General features: G+C 41.4%; 1 protein-coding gene across 10 annotated transcripts in view; it reads right to left on the bottom strand.

Annotated features, from left to right (window-relative positions):
• Positions 1-20,876, bottom strand: part of PITPNM2 (phosphatidylinositol transfer protein membrane associated 2) — a 428,296-nt gene that overhangs the window by 201,962 nt on the left and 205,458 nt on the right. For all 10 annotated transcript variants that reach the window (XM_082258328.1, XM_082258333.1, XM_082258336.1 and 7 more), the window contains exons 3-4: positions 3,248-3,462; positions 2,525-2,646 (exon numbers count right to left, since the gene is read on the bottom strand). In XM_082258328.1, coding sequence (XP_082114454.1) covers positions 2,525-2,646; positions 3,248-3,462 — 337 coding nt within the window. The remainder of the gene's footprint in view (positions 1-2,524; positions 2,647-3,247; positions 3,463-20,876) is intronic.

Raw genomic sequence — 20,876 nt, 5'->3', positions numbered from 1 at the left:
CTCCTGCACATACTACCTGATGTCATACCCTCCACATGCCTCTCCTGCCCATAGCATTGCTTTCCTGCACATGCCGCTTGCTGTCTTTCCCTCTAGAGTTTCCACTTACACATTCTGCCTGCCTTCATAACCTTCCAGCTGCTCTTCCAAACATACTGTACGGTCCGTGTTCATACTCTCTGTTCCTCTGTCCTGCACATACCATGCACCATCATACCCTCCACACTTTTCCCCTGCACAAAAACCCACTGTCATGCCTTCCGCACACTTCTCCTGTAGACATTGCCTGCTGTCATACCTGTATACTCCTCCTCTGAACATACTGCCTGATGTCATACCCTTCAAACTCCTCCCCTGCACATACTGCCTGATGTCATACCATCCATACTCCTCCCCTGCATATACTGCATGATGTCATACCATCCATACTCATTCCCTGCATATACTGCCCGATGTAATACCATCCATACTCTTCCCCTGCATATATTGCCTGATGTCATACCCTCCATATACTCCTCCCCTGCATATACTGCCTGATGTAATACCCTCCATACTCACCTCTGCATATGTTGCTCACTCTCAACCTCCCCTGCACATACTCCTGATATAATACCCAGCACACTACTGCTCTGCACATACTACTCACTTTAATATCCTCTAAAAGCCTAAACACCAGATATTTAGGGAAAAAAAATGATGAATGGATATCCTCTCTCAGTTTAAGGTCTAGTTAAATATGCAAAACTTTATTTATTGTACAGAATTTGTGTGTATTGGCATTGTGGGGAGGAGATTGGCTCTTTTCTTCATATCTTTTTGTGCATGCCTTCTGGTCAAAGGTGCATTGCATAACCTAGAAATTCACTGATCATGCAATACTGTGGGATCCAGCGTTCTTTCTCCTGCATCATCACCATATCTCTGGGAAGACCTAGAGGCTTCATTTTACCATTACTGCTCACCGCAGCGAAAAGTTGTATCCCGCTTTTCTGGAAGCAGAGACAAGCACTGTGGATCTCCATTTGGTTGAAAGGGGTCTCTGAAATAAATGAAATTCGGGACCTAGTGGCCATATAGAGGGGCCTTCGGGACAAATTTCTCAAAAAGTGATTCTACTGGCACGACTTTACATCTGAGGAGTACCCATCCTTGCTGGGTTGAATTTTCATCCTGTGGCATTTGGAGGTTTCTTTGCTGACTTGTGAGTCGGGGGAGAAGGAGGGGAGGATGCAGACTTTATTCCTCTCTGTACTCTCACCTCTCTCTCCCTCCCCCCCCTTTATTTTTTCCCTACTTCTTCTCTTCCCCCTGTTTCCCTTTCCCCTCCCTTTTCTTTCTACTTGCATCTACACCGAAAAACACAAGGTACAGAGACAACCGACCACCTAGTCCCCTTGGGTGATTTGGCATGTACTATTTATCCCTCTTAGCTGAGATCTCACTGCTCTGATAGACATTGTGGTGTATTGTAATTTGACCACGGTAGAACCCTTTACTGTACATGTTATCTCTGATGTTCATGCTCTGCACTTTCTGTATCGTTGCCTTGTGACGAAAATAAAGAATTGGAAAAAAAACCCATAACACAGGGATCCAGTTAGAATTTACATTTGGTCTAGGTCTCGGAACTAAAATAACTAAAGGCGATATTACCATTAGATCTTATAAGAACATACTATATTAGTATAGAGAAATTGAAGCAATACATTACTTTATTAGCTGATCTGTATCAAGCATCAGGTTCTGTTATATACTTTATTTGAATTATATAATTGTGGTTTACTTCTGAAAAGGCATGGCTGGAGTTTAAAATAAATAAATAAAGGAGTATTGTATTTAATTAGGCACATTGGAATTAGGTTAGCAGTGAAGGTATAACTGCCTCAATTCTAGATCAACCACTTGTCTTTGTTTCATTCCAAAGATACAGTGTGATAATTCACAAGTCATGTATAAACATATATAAGAGGGTTTATGCCTGGAACAGTCTGCAAGGGAGCTGAAGAGCTTTTATATAAACGTGCAAAACAATCAGGAGATAACTGTCTTCTGAAAGTCCTATGTAAATGATGCATGCAACGGTTGATCACATAACAACTATGCAAGACAGGCAATGAAGATCAAAACTAGCAATGAAAATTATGATATTGGGGGATGTCGTTAACACGTGAAGTCTGAAAACCGGTCACAACGCACATTATTTCCACACTATGTGTATCCTTTTATAAGGGGGTTATGATTTGTAAACACAATACTAAATTTAACATTTTTACTTTTTCTACAGTAAGAAAATGTTTTGTTTTTAGGGTGAATGCAGAGCACGAAAACTGCCTGGCTTTGAAGCTGCACAATCTTTTCAAATGTTCTTCATACTAGCTTGTAATAACTGCCCACAACTCCTCATTTCTATGATTTCCAGTGGATGGACAGATTTCTCACTGAGGGCATTGGATGGTGTACAATCTGCAATGTTTAAAATAAAAGCACCATGTGAGTGGTAGAATGGATTCATGGGGCCACTTACCCAATACTGTCTGTCGCTTTTCAGCAGGAGAAAGGTTGAAGACATTGGCGAGCTCTCCAGAGTCAGATTTGTAGAAGGTTTCTATATCTATGGAGAATTTTTCCACAAACGGACAGGTGTACCTGAATTGAAAACAATATATTCATTTTACAATCTTCATTAAAATCCCCAAAAGAGGTGTAGAAAACAACATACAATTCAGCAGGCTGTCATTCCAGTGCTGGAGGCATAATTCACTTTATAAGAGTCAAGAATTCTATTGACAACAGAGAAAGTATATAGAAATATTAGGCACCAGCTGAATATCTGGGGCACAATAACTACTTGGGGAATTTATGTTCTTTGGTCTATAGTGTTACTATAGTAACTATAGTGTACGCCCTGAACAAAATGCATTTTATAGGTGTACCTAGATCCCACCTGCCTGGTGGAAAACATAATTGGTGGTGATTTCAAAAGACAGTCAGTACAACCTAGAAGCCAGCACACACTTTTCAGGGGTCAAAGAATATTGGATTCCACTGAAAAAATAAATGCTCCAAAAAGTTTTCACCTTTCAATCACTCACAACTTTGCAATGATGAACCACTGGTAGTGTGTTAAAAAAAAAAAAACACTGGTATGGTATAATCTCACACTTTGCAACAGCCTTAAACTGGCAAAATTAGACTGCTGTGAATATTTCAAGTCAATTCCTAACAAAGCAGTACAGCACACTGATACCTGGTTCTTGTATAAGGATAAGCATTCCACGATTCTTCTTCCACTCGTAGTGCAGCTTTGGGCAGGATGGATCGGAACCAACTGGGGATGTGCATGCCAATGTGGTAAACCTTGTGCGTGTACTGACCGGTGCCACCAGGGCCATCTGTGTATGGTCTGTTCTCCAAGATTTCTACTCCACTGCCCTCCCCGCATGTCTCTTCTCTGCTCTTTTTCTGAAAACAAAGAAACATATATGTCTAAATAACAGAATGTATAACTAGACGTTTTACTTCATAAGACTTTACATGTAATTGTTATAATACAAATTACAAACTTGTTCATAAGTGCTTTTTTTTTTTTCTTAAATTATGTATTTTATTAAGTGAATAAATGCACACAGGTACATGTTATCCAGTATCAATACATACAAGAGAATGTGACAAGTATAAAATATATCCCCAATCCACACTTAAAATATTAAAAAATATACCAAAGAAAAAAATTGCACAAACCCAAAGAGAGAAGGCACAAAGGGGGGAGGGAGGCATATTGGGGAGGAAGAGAAAGAAGTTAGACACAGAAAAGGAATGTTACGACATCCATTAAACACCCTCTCGGCATTGTGATTTCCTTGGTTCAGATAAGTGGGTCAACCTGAACCCTTCTTGGTGCAGTTCCTACTCGCATAGGTTAACCTATACGTTGGTACAGCATTATCAATGGTTACACTCCAAGAAGCCAGAGTAGAGGGGGTTAGGTGACCTCCATTTTAAAAGAATATCTCTGTGGACATAAAGGGTAGCAAAAAAGATAACCGCTTGACATGACAACCCAAGTCCATCAAATCCAAGATTCCCAACATGAGTATTTTGGGGTCCAAACCGAGGGTTGAATCACACAGCCTCTTAAGGTCAGCCATCACTGCCACCCAAAATGGCCTAATATAGGGGTATGTTCATACTATATGTATGAAGGATCCTACAGAGGAGAGGCAATGTACACAGAGAGGACACGTTGAAAAGGAAATAGCCAGTTGTTGCAGGGTAAAATAAGCTCTATGGAGAAACTTCAACTGTATAAACCTCTCTCTAGCAGAGATCATATTCGTAACATAATGGCTGGTGCAAATTTCCCAATCTTCCTCCACCAGATCTGGCATGTCAGCCTTCTATTTCTATGAATGCCTTGATTACCATAAATCACAAGTTGTCTAGAACAGCATGAGTACAGTATCATATCTATATCCATGTGTATCCGTTCTCTACTATTTACATAATTGAAATCATATCTGGACACTTGCATTTACAACCAATAAAAGGCGGCAAAATGAGCACGTAGGTGAGCCAAGGCTCTTTGGAACTCTGGTAACAGGAACTTATCCTGTGGTGTGACTTTGAGAGAAGACTGTTTCTGATGGTTCATCATTGCTGTCAATTGTAAAACCAGAATCATTTAAAATGAATAGTGAATCTTAAAACTCAAGTGCAACTCCTTTTAAACTAAAATAGACAGGTGGTAGGTCTGCTAAATCATTATAGTATGTATATACACTGTAGCTCCATCCCCTTAGGATTCCAGCAGAAGGCTGAAGATAACCACTTGCTGACCAGGCCTTTCCTGGAACTTTTTGTTTACAAGTTTAAGTTAGTATTTTTTTTGCTCGAAAATTAACCAAGCAATATATGGCGATCGTTGCAATATTTTATGTCACACTGTATTTGCGCAGCAGCCTTTCAAAAGCAATTAAAAAAAAAAATACACTTTAATGAATTAAAAAAAAAAACACTTAAGTTAGCCCAATTTTTTAGTAGAATATGAAAGATGATGTTACGCCAAGTAAATAGATACCTAACATGTAATACTTTAAAATTGCGCACTACGGTACTTAAAAATCTCCATAGTCGATGCTTTAAAAATGTTTACAGGTTACCAGTTTAGAGTTACAGAGGAGGCCTACTGCTAGAATATTTGCTCTCACTCTAGCGATTGCGGCGATACCTCCCATGTGGTTTGAACACCATTTACATATGCAAGTGACTACAGAAGGCACTCACCTTGCTGCCTAGCCATGAGTCGGATCGGATTGCTTCCGGGTTTACCAACAGCTTCGGTAAACCCGGAAAAAAATGGAAAGTGGCGGGGAGGCACCTTTTCCGCTGCCTCTAAAAGTGATCCCGTGGCGAATCTCCCGCCGGGATCACTTAGCAGACACTGAATTGCCCACAGAAAAAAATGATACTGGGGTTATGGCAGCTAGCTAGCTGCCACCATATTAAATGTCAAAGTAACGACATATATACTGTATATAGGGGGCCATCCTACAGAAGGCTGAAGAAAAAAGACTTCTGCACTCAGTGTGAGCACACTGGTCTGTGTTCTCTAGTAGTCTGATATATCCCCTTACTTTATAGCACTTTACTCAGCAACACTCCCGCTCCTTGAGCGGAGAGAGAATTGCTGAATGGTGTCTGGAAATGGTCTTGTGCCATCTTTTCAAAATGATTACTACAATATTCTGTGATGTTATATATCAGTACTAACAACACAACAATAAATACACAGGAAATAGACTCTCTATATATATCAAGGAATATAGCTTTTTGAGTCACTGACCTTGAACAGGACTGCAGTTAATAAAAGCCAGAAATAGGGTTAGAATTTCTAAGGACCCAGAAAATATTAAAGAATCGGCAAGTCAACTAGCATTTTCAGGAGTAAGATAAACAATGGCAGTCTACAGCCTTCTAAACAAACTGCAAGACCATGCTTTATATACAACTATTTATTCCCATTACTGGATTGGTTCACCAAGTTGAAAATCCCTATACACAAAAGCAATCTCTCGCTTTTGTTCTCTATATATACTATATATATATATATATATATATATATATACACACACACACACACATACACACCGATATACTGATTTTATATTGAAAAGAGTTGCATTTGTCTGCCTTATACCGTATTTATCGGCGTATAACACGCACTTTTTCAAAGTGCCAGCAATTGCAGCCTCACCAGTGCAGTGTCAGTAATTGCAGCTTCGCCAGCGCAGTGCCAGTAATTGCAGCCTCGCCAGCGCCATTGATTCTATCTCGATCACTTTTTAAAAGTCCAGGAAGCAGCGCCGAGAGGTAGAAGGGGCGGGCGGGGCCGAGGAGAAGGAAGGACGCGCTGTCATCGGAAGTCCCGCCTCCTATGCCGACGTCTATCATAGGCGCCGGGACTTCCGATGACAGCGTGGGCGTTCTTCCTTCTCCTCGGCCCCGCCCGCCCCTTCTACCTCTCGGCGCTGCTTCCTGGACTTTTAAAAAGTGATCGAGATAGAATCAATGGCGCTGGCGAGGCTGCAATTACTGGCACTGCGCTGGCGAAGCTGCAATTACTGGCACTGCACTGGCGATGCTGCAATTGCTGGCACTGCACTGGCGAAGCTGCAATTACTGGCACTGCGCTGGCGAGGCTGCAACTATGGGCACTGCGCTGACGAGGCTGCAACTATGGGCACTGCGCTGACGAGGCTGCAACTATGGGCACTGCGCTGGCGAGGCTGCAACTATGGGCACTGCGCTGGCAAGGCTGCAACTATGGGCACTGCGCTGGCAAGGCTGCAACTATGGGCACTGCGCTGGCGAGGCTGCAACGATGGGCACTGCGCTGGTGAGGCTACAATGATGGACACTGCACTGGCGAGGCTGCAATGATGGACACTACGCTGGCGAGGCTGCATTTGTGGGAACTGCGCTGATGATGAGGCTGCATTCGTGGGCACTGGTGAGACTGAATTTGATTAAAAAAAAATGTTCTGAGTTCAAAGCTGTTTATTTTAAATTTCAGCTTTTTTCCTGAAATTTCTCTCCTAAAATTTAGGTGCGTGTTATACGCCGTGGCGTGTTATACGCTGATAAATACGGTACTTATTTGCTTTACTTCTTACTTTTTCCAGAATCAACAAAAGGCTTTATGGTAACAAATGATGGACGGTGAAAGCTGAACACTTTTTATTGGTTAATATATATAGACTTCTGACACTGTATTTGTAAAAATATACATTTGGAACTTTAGTACACTTGAAACCGTCATCACGTCTTAACCATGCAAGCATAAATGTCAAACAAATGAGTTACTGGGCAGAGATGATGGGTAAATCTAGCAGAACAAAGTGTTACAGAAACCGGCAGGAGCAGAACTGGGAAATTTTTCAGAATTAGGTCCCATGGTAGAAATATATCCTCACAATGCAAATCAGAACTGCTACCCACACAGAACAGGATGATAAATTCACATGTAAACCCTTTATTGATCCTATTGTTATTAACCAATCATCTCATATTCTGGCTAGAATTAATTAGTTGAGATATAAAAACATAAGAAAGCTGCACTAAAAGAATATATTAAAAAAAAAAAAAAAAAACAGATACAATTTTAAAATGAAAAGTTACAAAAATCACTAAACACATAATCGTTCACGAAACATATTTGCAATAGGAAAGCAGCTATTACTAGGAAGTAAATGACTGGTTATGTGGAGAGCTGTGCTAAAAAATAATATGCAACTAAATGTAAAATTATCCCATAAATATCATCATCTTAATACAGTTGTGCTCAAAAGTTTGCATACCCGGTCAGAAATAGTGACATTTTGGCACTGATTTTGAAACTATGACTGACCATGCCAAAAAACTGTCTGTTATTTAACTACAGTGATCATGAAGCCATATTATAACATAGTTGTCTGGCTACTTTTTAAATCATAATGATAATAGAAATCACAAAAATGGCCTTGATTAAAAGTTTACATACCCTGGGATGTTTTGCCTTGGTACAGACACACAAGGTGACACACACTTTATTTTCCCACATCTATGGCTTTTTAAGCTGCAATTAGTGTCTGTATATAAATAGTCAGTGAGTTTATTAGCTCTCATGTGTATGCACTGAACAGGCTAGATACTGAGCTATGGGGAGCAGAAAAGAACTGTCAAAATACCTGCGTAACAAGGTAATAGAACTTTATAAAGATAGAAAAGGATATAAAAAGATATCCAAAGCCTTGAATATGCCAGTCAGTACTGTTCAATCACTTATTAAGAACTGGAAAATTCAGATATCTCTTGATACCAAGCCAAGGTCAGGTAGACCAAGAAAGATTGTAGCCACAATAGCCAGAAGAATTGTTCAGGATACAAAGAAAAACCCACAGGTAACCTTAGGAAAAACACAGGCTGCTCTGAAAGACGGTGTGGTTGTTTTTAAGGAGCAAAATACGACAATACTGGAAAAAATTTAGCTGCATGGTCGAGTTACCAGAAAGAATTCTTTACTGTGCCAAATGTTTAAAGATTATAAATGATAACTAAGGTGATACAAAATAGAACAATAGGTTGGGCCACACTAAAGGATCCTGGCTTGTTTGCTTAATGAGAGTTACACATTTATTAATACAAATGTTAATAGATTTTTGAGGTTTACAATCACAGAATGGGTTCATATGCTGCTTATTTTTGAATCATGCTGGTCATATGTAGAGGTATACATACTCTGTGTATTAGAGGCAATATGAATAAATAAGAGACCCCTTTGGATTTTGGATGATGATTTTAATAATGCTGGAAATCTTTTAGGCTACATAGCAGAATTGGGATTTCATTGTAATGTATGAGTCCAGCACTGACCTTATTCATTATGATTAGGGATTACTGAACATGGGCACTGTGTGAGCAGTTGATTAAATAGATGTAGTGACAGAGTAAAGGACATATTGGGGAAGAGATACTAAAACTGGAGCACACAGAATCTGGTACAGCTGTAAATAGTAACCAATCAGCTTCTGCAAATTATATTGTAAAAGCAATTGAAAATTGAATAAGCTGAAGTTAGAAGGTGATTGGTTACCATGCACAGCTGTCCCATAATCTGTTTACTCCTGTTTCAGTAAATCTCCTACATTGGCCACCTAGGCCAGATCTAGTGCTAAATACCGGTATATTTAGTGATTACATTATTTAAAAGGAAATGCATCAAAGTATTTTTTTTTTCCCAATAAGTTTTTATTAGGATTTTCATGTAATTTTGGTAGTGTATGATACAGTGGACAAAGAAGAAATTAAAAGGCTTGTGAATAGCTTTATTAACTGTACACAGTAAATATGCTAGTTAAACCATTTGCCGACCAGCCGCCATAGTTTTACTGCAGCAGGTAGACTATATTACGCAAAACGATGTACCTGTACGTCGCTTCATGTAACAGATACTGGGGGCACACACACGCACTGAATGGCCATAGGGGGAGCCAATCAGCGGGTCCTGTGGACGCGATGTCCGTTGGCCACCCACGATCGCTCCCCATTAGGAGAGGATGGTGGTCTACCGATGTAAACAAGGTGGACCGCTGTTCTGTCGGAGATGAACACAGGGATTCTTTGTTCCTCCTATTTAGGAACACACGTCTCTGTGTGAGTCCATTCCATTCCCCGCACAGTTAGAAAGCATCCCCTAGGGACACATTAACCCTTTGATCGCCCCCTGGTGTTAACCCCTTTCCTGCCAGTGTCATTAGTACAGTACCAGTGCATATTTTTTAGCACTGATTATTGTATTAGTGACACTGGTCTCCTCAAAAGTGTCAGAAGGTGTCCGATCTGTCCGCTGCAAAGTTGCAGTCCCGCTAATAATCGCGGATCACTGCCATTACTAGTAAAAAATAAATAAATAAAAATTACATAAATCTATCCCCTAGTTTGTAGACGCGATAACTTTGGCACAAACCAATTAATATTACATTTACCAAAAATACGTGGCAGAATACATATTGGCCTAAATCAGTGATTCTTAACCTGGGTTCGATCGAACCCCAGGGGTTCGGTGGGTCAGTCTCGAGGGTTCGGCAGACCCTCCGCTAGTACCACTTCGCTGTCAGGGACTATTTCTCCAGTTTCGGGCATGTCCTTCCGCTCCCGCTCCGCTCGCACTCGCAGCTCTCTCTGCCCCTGGCTCACTCTCACTGCTGGCTGTGCAGCTCGGCTCCCGGCCGGATCAGATCTAGCCGGAGCCGGCGTCGCCCACTGTGGAGTGGGGGGGGGGGGACAGGCCAGGCGTGCGGTGCGGAGAGGGACTGTCTGGGGGAGGGACTAACCCGTGCAGCGGCCGCCCAGCGCAGCGCGGGAGAGAACCACCAGGCCAGGCAGCTGCAGCAGCAGAAGAAGCCGGCAGGTGAGAGGCCAGAGAGCCAGTGGTGACAGTGGTGCTGCAGCCTGCAGGAGGAAAACCTAGCCTGTGATCGGGAGTCGGGACACAGGTGAAAAAAAAGGTAGGAATGGAGTAGTACTGGCTGTACTAGTCTAGTGACTGACTGTCTGACTGACTGTGTGAGAACACTGAGAAGACTATGTAAAGGGGATTTATTTTATGGGGAACCTGGCCTGCTGTAAGGGGGGAGATCTAAATGGGGGACGGGACCTCACCTCATCCTGGCCTGCTGTAAGGGGGGATCTATATGGGGGACATGATCCCCCATATAGATCCCCCCTTACAGTAGGCCAGGGTGAGGTGAGGTCCCCCATATAGATCCCCCCCTACAGCAGGCCAGGGTGAGGTTAGGTCACTCTGGGGTCCCCCATATAGATCCCCCCTTACAGCAGGCCAGGGTGAGGTTAGGTCACTCTGGGGTCCCCCATATAGATCCCCTCCTACAGCAGGCCAGAGTCCGGACCTCACCTCACCCTGTCCTGCGGTAAGGGGGGAGATCTATATGGGGGACGGGGCCTCACCTCACCCTGGCCTGCTGTAAGGGGGGATCTATATGGGGGCCCTGGGATCTATATGGGGGACCTCACCCTGGCCTGCTGTAAGGGGGGATCTATATGGGGGACCAGGTCCCCCATATAGAGCCCCCCTTACAGCAGGCCAGGGTGAGGTGAGGTCCCATCCCCCATATAGATCTCCCCCCTTACAGCAGGCCAGGGTGAGGTGAGGTCCCGTCCCCCATATAGATCCCCCCTTACAGCAGGCCAGGGTGAGGTGACATGAGACATGATAATGACATGAGAGTGGCACTTGCCAAGATAAAGCCGTGCATTTCTGAACTGGTCTCTGAAAGACAACAGCAGAAGTCACACTAATTTGCGGTAAATATTCATTATTATGTTTTTGTTTTTGTGTGAAAATCATCTTTTAATGGTTTTGTTCTTTGTTCTTAATGGTTTTGTTCATTTTGTGCACCTATGTATAAATATATACCTAAAATAATATATACCTATGTTTTGAATTTGAAAAAATCATATTTTATTTTTCCAATTAAGAAGGGTTCGGTGAATGCGCATATGAAACTGGTGGGGTTCAGTACCTCCAACAAGGTTAAGAACCACTGGCCTAAATTGATGAAAAAAATAGATTTTTACATTTTTTTATTGGGAATGTTTTATAGCAGAGAGTATAAAATATTGTTTTTTTATCAGAATTGTTGCTCTTTGTTTATAGTGCAAAAAATAAAAACCACAGAGATGATCAAATACCACCAAAAGAAAGATCTATTTGTGGGAAAAATAGGACAGCATCGCACGACCGTGCAATTGTCAGTTAAAGTAACCCAGTGCCGTATCACAAAAAATGGCCTGGTCATTAAGGGGGTAAAACCTTCTGGTCCTTAAGTGGTTAGAGAGGAAGTAAACTTCCCTCTAATGTTTGTACCTATAGGTAAGCCTATAAAAAGGCATACCGATAGGCAATCAGCATTCCATACCACCTCATCCAGATTTTATGAATACATTGCCACTTATGTGAGCTCACATGTTTAGAGTTTTGCGTGACACTATCTAAACGGAATAAAATATATAATCAGATCATACCAAGTAGTCTGAAGAAATATACTGCATGTTTCAAAATACATTTTGAATCATGATAACAGTATACACCTCTAATGAATAACTGTAATCGCTTTTCAGGTGAGGTAAATCGTTAATGATTAAACTAAAATTGGCTGAGGGATTTCAGTTTATCTTTTTGGCAAGTTGGATACAAGGCTTTGGCATATGCAACTGTTTACCTTGTGTCTCAAATCTGAACTGCTATATCATAAGGCATTAGACCATTTGCAAAGGATATAGCACAGAGCACTTACCAAAACTTAGCTTGGCTTTGGAAAGTGAACTGTAAAGTTTAATTACCAAAACACTATGCTGACATTGAAAGGTTGAAGAATAAGAAAATCACCTGATGCCTCTTGATCGGGTAGGCTTTATGAAGGGAAGAGAGACTAGGGATAATACCCTTTGATGGAATATGCCCAAAAACGTCAAATACCAGACTGCCTAGTCTCGGTGGATGCTGAAAAAGCATTCAACTAGGTTCACTCCAAACTTCTACTCCAACACAAAATCCTAGCCCTCTATAACTGCCCATCTGGGAGGATCTGTTCCAATGCCCTTCTCTGGGATTCTATTTGGATTCATAATGGTACCCATCAGGGGTGTCCCCTCTCTCCTTTATTACATGTTCTTACTATGGAACATTTGCCTATAGCTCTTAGACAAATTGCTTAGTAGACCCAGATCTTACCTCTTTGCTGTGGACGGACACCAAGTGTAGGCCGCCTGGAGATTACTTACCTTTAAATAGCTCCTACCTTACAGATTTGTGATACGTACATTACCAAGGGTCTACTCTACTCTCAAGCAAGCCCTATGACTCCACTATTTGCTTGCTAAGCCTTCACCACAGCACTCTCTCACTTTCTTGGGTGAGAAATGAAAACCCTCTGTTAGATCACACTCTTCACAGAGGCAAATTAGTCTTCCTTTCCCAGATATTACTGAACTGCCAAGACCCCACAAGAGCCTGGATTTAATACACTCAGCTCAAACATTATCTCGGGACCTTACTACCCTTGAACTCTTTGACTAGACCTCACACAGACTTTGAGCTGCTACTTTCCCAGTCCACAAGACCACAGCCTCAATTTTCTGCAGGATATTAAATTTTGCTAAAAGAATCCTTTCCACATCCTCCACCATTTATAGCTAAATGGTGGAGGGATTTGGACAAGTCCCCTGAGGACATGGATTGGGACAAGATACTAGCACTTACTAAGGAACGTAACTATCCAGAATACATATTGGATGGGTCTGCAGGTGATGGGCACTATGTCCCATATATTGGACACCTGTCCCAGGATTACTCTCTTCTGTGATAAGATACTAAAGCTCTATCAAAATGTGTAGGGGACAAGTTTCTGAATATACCTAAAATTACTAAATATTACTTATCAATGTTTTCAGGTTCTTACAAACAATTTAAGAGTTTGATTAGGCATTTTCTAACAGCTGCATAGTCAGTGATCACTAGACATTGGCGTAAACCTGAACCTTCTTCACTGGCTGAATGAGCGTGTGAAGTGGAAGAAAATTAATTATGTGGAACGCATGATTGTTTGGGAAGACGATAAGATGGAGTGGTATAGGCTTATGTGGATGGTGTGGTCTTATTTCTAGGACATGTCTGACTTTGAATCCTATATATCTTGAATGCTTGTGGTCTGGCCTATAGGGGCACCCCCCCCCCCTTTAAAGGGGAGTGGGAAGCTGCACCTCCCTCCTATCCCCACTCCTCTTTTTCTCTCTCTCTCCCTTCTCTTTCTGCTTCTTTCCTCCCTCTTCACTTCCTAGCCTTTCTAAAGACTCACACGTTTCCATGTTTAACAGTATGGATACACATTTTAAAATGTGACCTATTGGGGCATGATGAGCAGTATTGAAATAGTCCCCGATGGAAGTATGTGTGGATGCTCAACTGGATTCCTATTATTCAAGGTCTCGACAGGACAATATTGTGACAATGTTTTTTGTGCCCCATGCTTGGTTTCCGATCAGTTATGGTCCGTATGACCTGATTCTGCACATAGTCATGGCTTATTTTATTTTGTCATATACAGTATGTGAGCTGTATATCATGTTTGGCAACTTTGTAATCCAACAAATTGTGCTATGCCCATATTGTCTTAGTTTACTTTGAAATGTGCCTTTGAAAACTTAAAAGAGAAGTATGGGTTTCCTTTTTTTAGCTTCATCCTATTACCTGTGAACTGCTTATATAGAAAAATGTTTCCAGCCCTCTGAAAAGTGCACCCTTTCTGTTAAAATCAAGTTAAATACCTTTTGGAGTCTTCTCTGGATTCCTTTTCTGACAATATTGTCAGGATGCACCCCTTTTCCTTCTCCTCTGTTTGATGTTGGCTCTGGGCTATCTGCTCTTCCCCTCCTCCCCCTTTCTTTCACACAGCATTACAGCTCAGATTACAGCTTTTACAGACAGCCTCTATCTGCACACAGTGTAGCTGCCTGCTATTCTGCAGTTCTGACCTATGAAGTTTCAAGATAAAAAGGCTGTGCAGCATAGCAGACAGCTACACAGTGTACAGAAAGAGTCTGTCTGTAAGAGAATCAATCTGAGCTGTGTGCGAGAAGGAGGGAGGGGGAGAAGAGCTGTGCTACCTGTGTCCAGACTGTGTGCAGAGCAGGAATGTGAGAAGAAGATGAATAGGCACAGGATCCATGGAGGATGGCGGGCACAACTGAAACCTTAGGGGGGAATACGCCCCTCCCCAACACCTCCCTCCTAGATCCAGCCATGGTTATATCACCTATTTATTTTCCACTATGCACAGGAACAGCACAGTACCTGAATTTGATTACTGTTCAAGGTTAGAGTCTGTTTCGTAGGTGGAGGAGGGACAGAAAGAGGGGCCGGATTACTGAAGTTGTAACATCCCCCCCCCCCCCAAAACTTTCAGTTCACGTTCACATTGGTATGATTTGGCATGCAAATTGACATGTCAAATCCAAGCCAATTGCCGGCAATGGCACTGTCCGAATCAGGGCGACACCGACTTTGCAGCGCCGCACCGATTCCCAAAAGTTGTTTCTGTACTACTTTTGGCGATTTCGGGGTCAATTTCAATAGACATCTGTGTATAGGAACCTGCACAGATGTCTGTGAAATCGCCCCAGAAGTTAAACTGAAAATGCTGGTAGCTGAGCTTGCACAATTTTATACTGGTCTCAGTGTGAACCTAGGCTCAAACAGCAAATGGACCATTACAGGGACCTACATGATAAATAAAGTGCCCCTGCTGGAAAAAAAAAGGAAGGAGGAAAGAAAAAAGAAAAAACAGCTGATTCACGACTATAGAATTATTTGTTAATTTAGTCTATCCCATACTTCCGTTTAATGATTAGATTAAACATAAAAAATAAGGAATCAAAGAACTCAGACTCCTAACTTGTTCAGAACAGTTTCTTCTGTCAACTCTAGAAAGACAAACCGGGTAGTAAAGTAATTTTCTGACATCCCCATTTCTTACATTTAAGTAATCAAAGTACAGATTTCACATTTTTGCGATCACAGACACTGCATGTGATTCGCACCGCATTGCTATGCAGATCACATGCAATGTCTGTGCAATGCGAATTCAGCCATACAAACTGTATGGCTGAAATTGCATTGCATTTGCACCAAAATGGTGCAGGATACTTTTTTTGGTCCGCACTGGAATCGGATCACATGGGTGTTCACAGTTCGCACTGCGATCTGTGAACCAATCTGGGCATCTCATTACTTTACATTGACACCTGCAGTGGTTTACAGATGTCAGTGTGAACCAGCGGCGATTCAGGCACGATGCAGGAACCCGCACAGGAATCGCAATGGTTCAGGCATCACAAAAGTGTGAGCCCAGCTTAAGTGACATTTTAGATTTGCTGGGTTGTTAGAAATTTAAATTTTCTCAAATTCTTTCTGGAAAATGAAGCAGAGAGATATCGGTTCTAGAATTCCTAGTACTATCAAACTGCTGCAGCCATTATAAAGCAAAATGATAATGCCTAGCTGAAAGAGGACATTGTGGGAGGGGTGGGGATGTAAACTACCATGTGGAAATCTTGTCAAAAGTGTGTGTGAGTAAGTATATCTGGGTGTTATTTTTAACCACTTAATTCAGCTTACAAGTAGTTAGATGGTAATGGCCATGGAGGCTTGACTATAATGGGGTTTTCATCTTCAATGAGATTCCACCAGCAAACAATCAGTGCAAGGTAAAATTATCTTTTACCTTTTTTTTTTTTAGCTGTTTACATTTACAGGTAAGCGTACTAAACATACTAGTGCACCCAATACCCTACCCCAACATTCTGGCACGTACCCTTCCAGCTCCTGTGAGAGGATTGCAGTCCGGCCTTCTTTGCATTGCACAGCTTCTTTAGGAAACATGTCACTGTCAGGTACTGCTCCTCGAATGCATGCTCACTGAAATCTCAATTATTTCCACCTAGCAAAACAGGGCATTTTGTATTGGAATAAATGTAAACATTTTTCAAAAGGCTGTGTAATTCTGAGCAGGCTGCATGGCTAATAGCTTTGTGGATCAGTGGCTTGTCAAGAATGCTGGGAGGGAGCATCTGCAAGGGTAAGTGTAAGTGCAGTTACCCTTAAAGTGGTTGTAAACCCACTCTAATGACTTTTACCTATAGGTAAGCCTAAATTAAGGCTTACCTATAGGTACTGTAAATATCTCCTAAACTTGTACCGTTTAGGAGATATTTACATTGCATGCACTCGATGACATCATCGGCGCATGCGCTCTGAAGGAACAGCCGCCTGTGCTGTTTCTTCAGAGCCCTGTGCCGTGACTGGCGGGTGCCGCGCGCATGAGCGGGAGTGACGTCACGTGGCTCCGGCCAGTAATAGAGATGGAGTCCGCAGACCTGGAAGGAAGACGGTGAACATGGAGACGGCCGGCAGTAGGGACAACGCGGGCTTCGTTGCAGGTAAGTGTCACATAATGTGCTAGGATGCGATGCATCCTAGCACATTATGCATTTACTTTGCAGGAAAAAAAAAAGAAAAAAAAAAAGTTAAGAGTTTACTTCCTCTTTAAGCAAAAAATAAATCTGCAGAACTGGGAAAACATACTCATGGGATAGAGTAGTACATCACAACTATAGAATAACATTGGGGTGTGTGTGATTCCTGCGCTGTCTGGGGTGGTGAGGGACTCCCTGATGCTGCACCACTGATACTGATACTACACAGTCGGACAGATATTGTTTTGAGGGTAGTGGTGCGCTTCAGGGGCTAGATGTTTTGTCTATCTCTAAATTTTGTAGGTGAGTACAAGATCTGGGTGCGTATTAATAAATTACAAGAAAAGTGCTAGGTGCTAGAGTGGTGCCAATGTGTTATAATATTGAAAGGGTAATAAATAAATAAATAAATGAATAAAGTGCGTTGTGTTTCCAAAAACTTTCTGTGAGACCTTAATCGGTGTGTAAATCGACTAGATATCCAAATATACTGACGGTGTCTTCTTCACAAATTCAATAAATACATAAATATACCATCAATTTTTATACATCATCATCAAAAATGAATAACATCAAATACATTGATCGATAAAATTGAACATATATAGGTGCACATTTTTCTTGCCTTTAAGGTGAGAGTTTAGCGCACATAGAGGTGACACACAAGGTGGAGGACACAGTCACTTTATTTATACATTGAAGCACGTCCATAAAGGAATAATAACACATTTATACTTAGGAACACTTTGGATTTTATTTCTGGAAAAGACTTTATGTATTTCTACCGTATTTATTTTTCTTAGTCGCACTTATTGGGAGCACTTTGGAATACTTTATAAAGTTACTGTAGGAGGCATGCAGCACTTAAATAAGCACCTATATATGTTCAATTTTATCGATCGATGTATTTGATGTTATTCATTTTTGATGATGATGTATGAAATTGATGGTATATTTATTTATTTATTTATTGAATTTGTGAAGAAGACACCGTCAGTATATTTGGATATCTAGTCGATTTACACACCGATTAAGGTCTCACAGAAAGTTTTTGGAAACACAACGCACTTTATTCATTTATTTATTACCCTTTCAATATTATAACACATTGGCACCACTCTAGCATCTAGCACTTTTCTTGTAATTTATTAATACGCACCCAGATCTTGTACTCACCTACAAAATTTAGAGATAGACAAAACATCTAGCCCCTGAAGCGCACCACTACCCTCAAAACAATATAGAATAACATTATTCCTAAGCCCGAGGCAAAACAAGATATATTGGCAATTTTTTTTCCCCGTTAAACTAACCCCCTACTATCTCACTTATACCACGAGGGGTGGAAGAGGGATGGGTTGGGGTCACCTGAAAAACCCTGAATATTTTGAGAACACTGTGTACCAGATGTAATAGGAGATTGGTTGGGATTTATGTAGGCTAACCTAAACTGAAGTCCATGGTGGAGTAGAGAATCATGCATGGTTTCCACAGTGGAAGGACTGCAGAACAATCTCGCTGTCTACACAGCTTAATGGCTGGAAAGTGTGCTTCAGATTTGCATTAAGGGCCATACACACTATAAGATTTTCTGAAGACTTTTTCCTTCAGACTTACCAAAACCATATAATACGAGGTCAAACCTAAACACTTTCAATTTGTATGCAATGTGGCAGGCCCTTGCACTACATAGAAAAGGTAAATCTGAAGGAAATCTAACCACAAAATTTGAATAGTGTGTATCCAGCTTTACTCAATCAGAATTACTGCAGAGTAGGTTGGCTTATAAAAAAAGCAGCCAGGGGAAATTCTGCAAGTCTCAGCCTCGTGATTGAAAAAGTCCCGCCTTCAAATATTGTGCCCTGTAAACTCTATACAGGACAGTGTGAGGCATACTCATTTCTTACAAAAGGATGACAAATCAAAATTGGAAAGCAGAAAGTAAGCACAAGTGACTATGCTCCCATTAATAACTAACAAAGTTTTAACTTTCAATTTATGGTCAAATTAAACAGGAAATCTGAGCGGATATAGAGATATTTCCTTCCTCTGATTTTAATGAATCAGCACTATAGTATTTATACATGCAAATTAGTCCCATAGAATCTCTTTTACAAATATCACATAAAGAATATCTTCATCTAACATGTCATATTCCTGACATGTGCCTTTTGTAACATGTACTTGTATGAAAAAAGTATCCTGTTCTCTTTGTATTGCTTCCTTGGTGTGAAATCTGGTGATTCTGCCAGTCCCTCTGCTTTTCTATTGAAAACTGACAGCACTAGGCATTAAAGAGCACAGCATGGTCAGTTTCCTGGCTGTGCTGCGGACTCAGCCTGCTTTCCTCCAATGACTGGGAAGACTTCTGCTGTTCCTCCTCCTCCAGCTCTCTGAGCTCCTTTTACAGATGAGAACCGAGGGTATGTGATCACATTAAAAAATGGGGGGGGGGGGGGTATTTATAAAGTCTTGTATATGTTTACACAAACATTTGCCTTTCATTTCCATTTTAAACTGAACAAGGTTTTACAAGGTGAGGGTTCACATATACTTTAAACCTTGGTCTGTTGGACAGTATTTAAAACTGTTAAATGAGCTTGGGTTGCTGGCAAACTTCCTAAACCCAAAAATCTCTTATGTCAGCACAGGGCAAAGCATAGGGTGTGTCAGGTTTTGTCATCTATATTAAAAGGTCAATGAGAGTTACGAAAGTCAACGAGAGTTATGAAAGGATTAACTTTATAACCATATTCAGGCAGTGCATTGTGATGGGGTCCATTACATGGGTATGTTACTAGAAATGTCTGTAAAAATAAGATCCTGCCAATCTCTTTATTGAAAATAAAAACAAAGCACTTTACACCCCTGGTATAGACCTTTCATGTGTGTTACTAACCAAGCCAAATCAAGCTATAAAAATAGGATCTTGCCAATGTTAATAATGAAGATAACGTGAAGCACTTTATACCCTCTGGTACAGAATTGGTAAATGGGATATATTTATTAAATTTAAATGCCCTCTCAAAAATACACTATATTACCAATAGTATTGGGACACCTGCCTTTAACCGCACATGAACTTTAATGGCATCCTAGTCTTAAGCCCCGTACACACGCAACGATTATCGGCCGACCGATCGTCCGTCTTTTGTCCAGAGTTGTGTTTTGTTGGTTGGAATGTGCCTAGACTGCACACGAATTTTCTCGCCCAACAAAATTCTACTTCAGAAGTGATGTCATGTGTTGGTTTGCTTTCTTTGTGTTCTTTCTTCACTGAGCATGCCTAGACTTGCTTATCAGATTTTTCCCTGTCGAAATCTGTACTGACTGCACGAAAATCGGCCGTTGTGTTGACGGCCAACAAAAATGTTATAGTCTGCACACCAGATTTTTTTCGGCCGAAAAGTCGGAGTTGGTTGTCGGAAGCATCATACTAACAAGCCGAAAATCGGTCGTCAGACGAAAATTCCCTGCCAATTTTCAATGCGTGTGTACGGGGCTTTAGTCTGTAGGGTTCAATATTGAATTGGCCCACCCTTTGCAGCTATAACAGCTTCAACTCTTCTGGGAAGGCTGCCCACAAGGTTTAGGAGTGTGTCTAAGCACTGATGTGGATGAGAAGGCCTGGCTCACAGTCTGCGCTCTAATTCACCCCAAAGGTGTTCTATTGGGTTGAGGTCAACTCACTCATCCATGTCTTTATGAACCTTGCTTTGTGCACTGGTCCAAATCATTTGGTGGAGGTGAGATTATGGTGTGGGGTTGTTTTTCAGGGGTTGGGCTTG

The sequence above is a fragment of the Pelophylax lessonae genome, assembly GCF_965119305.1.
Source record: "Pelophylax lessonae genome assembly, chromosome: 1".
NCBI classification, from domain to species: Eukaryota; Metazoa; Chordata; class Amphibia; order Anura; family Ranidae; genus Pelophylax; species Pelophylax lessonae.
Note: the sequence above shows the minus strand (reverse complement) of the source record. Positions and strands in the feature narration are given on the sequence as shown.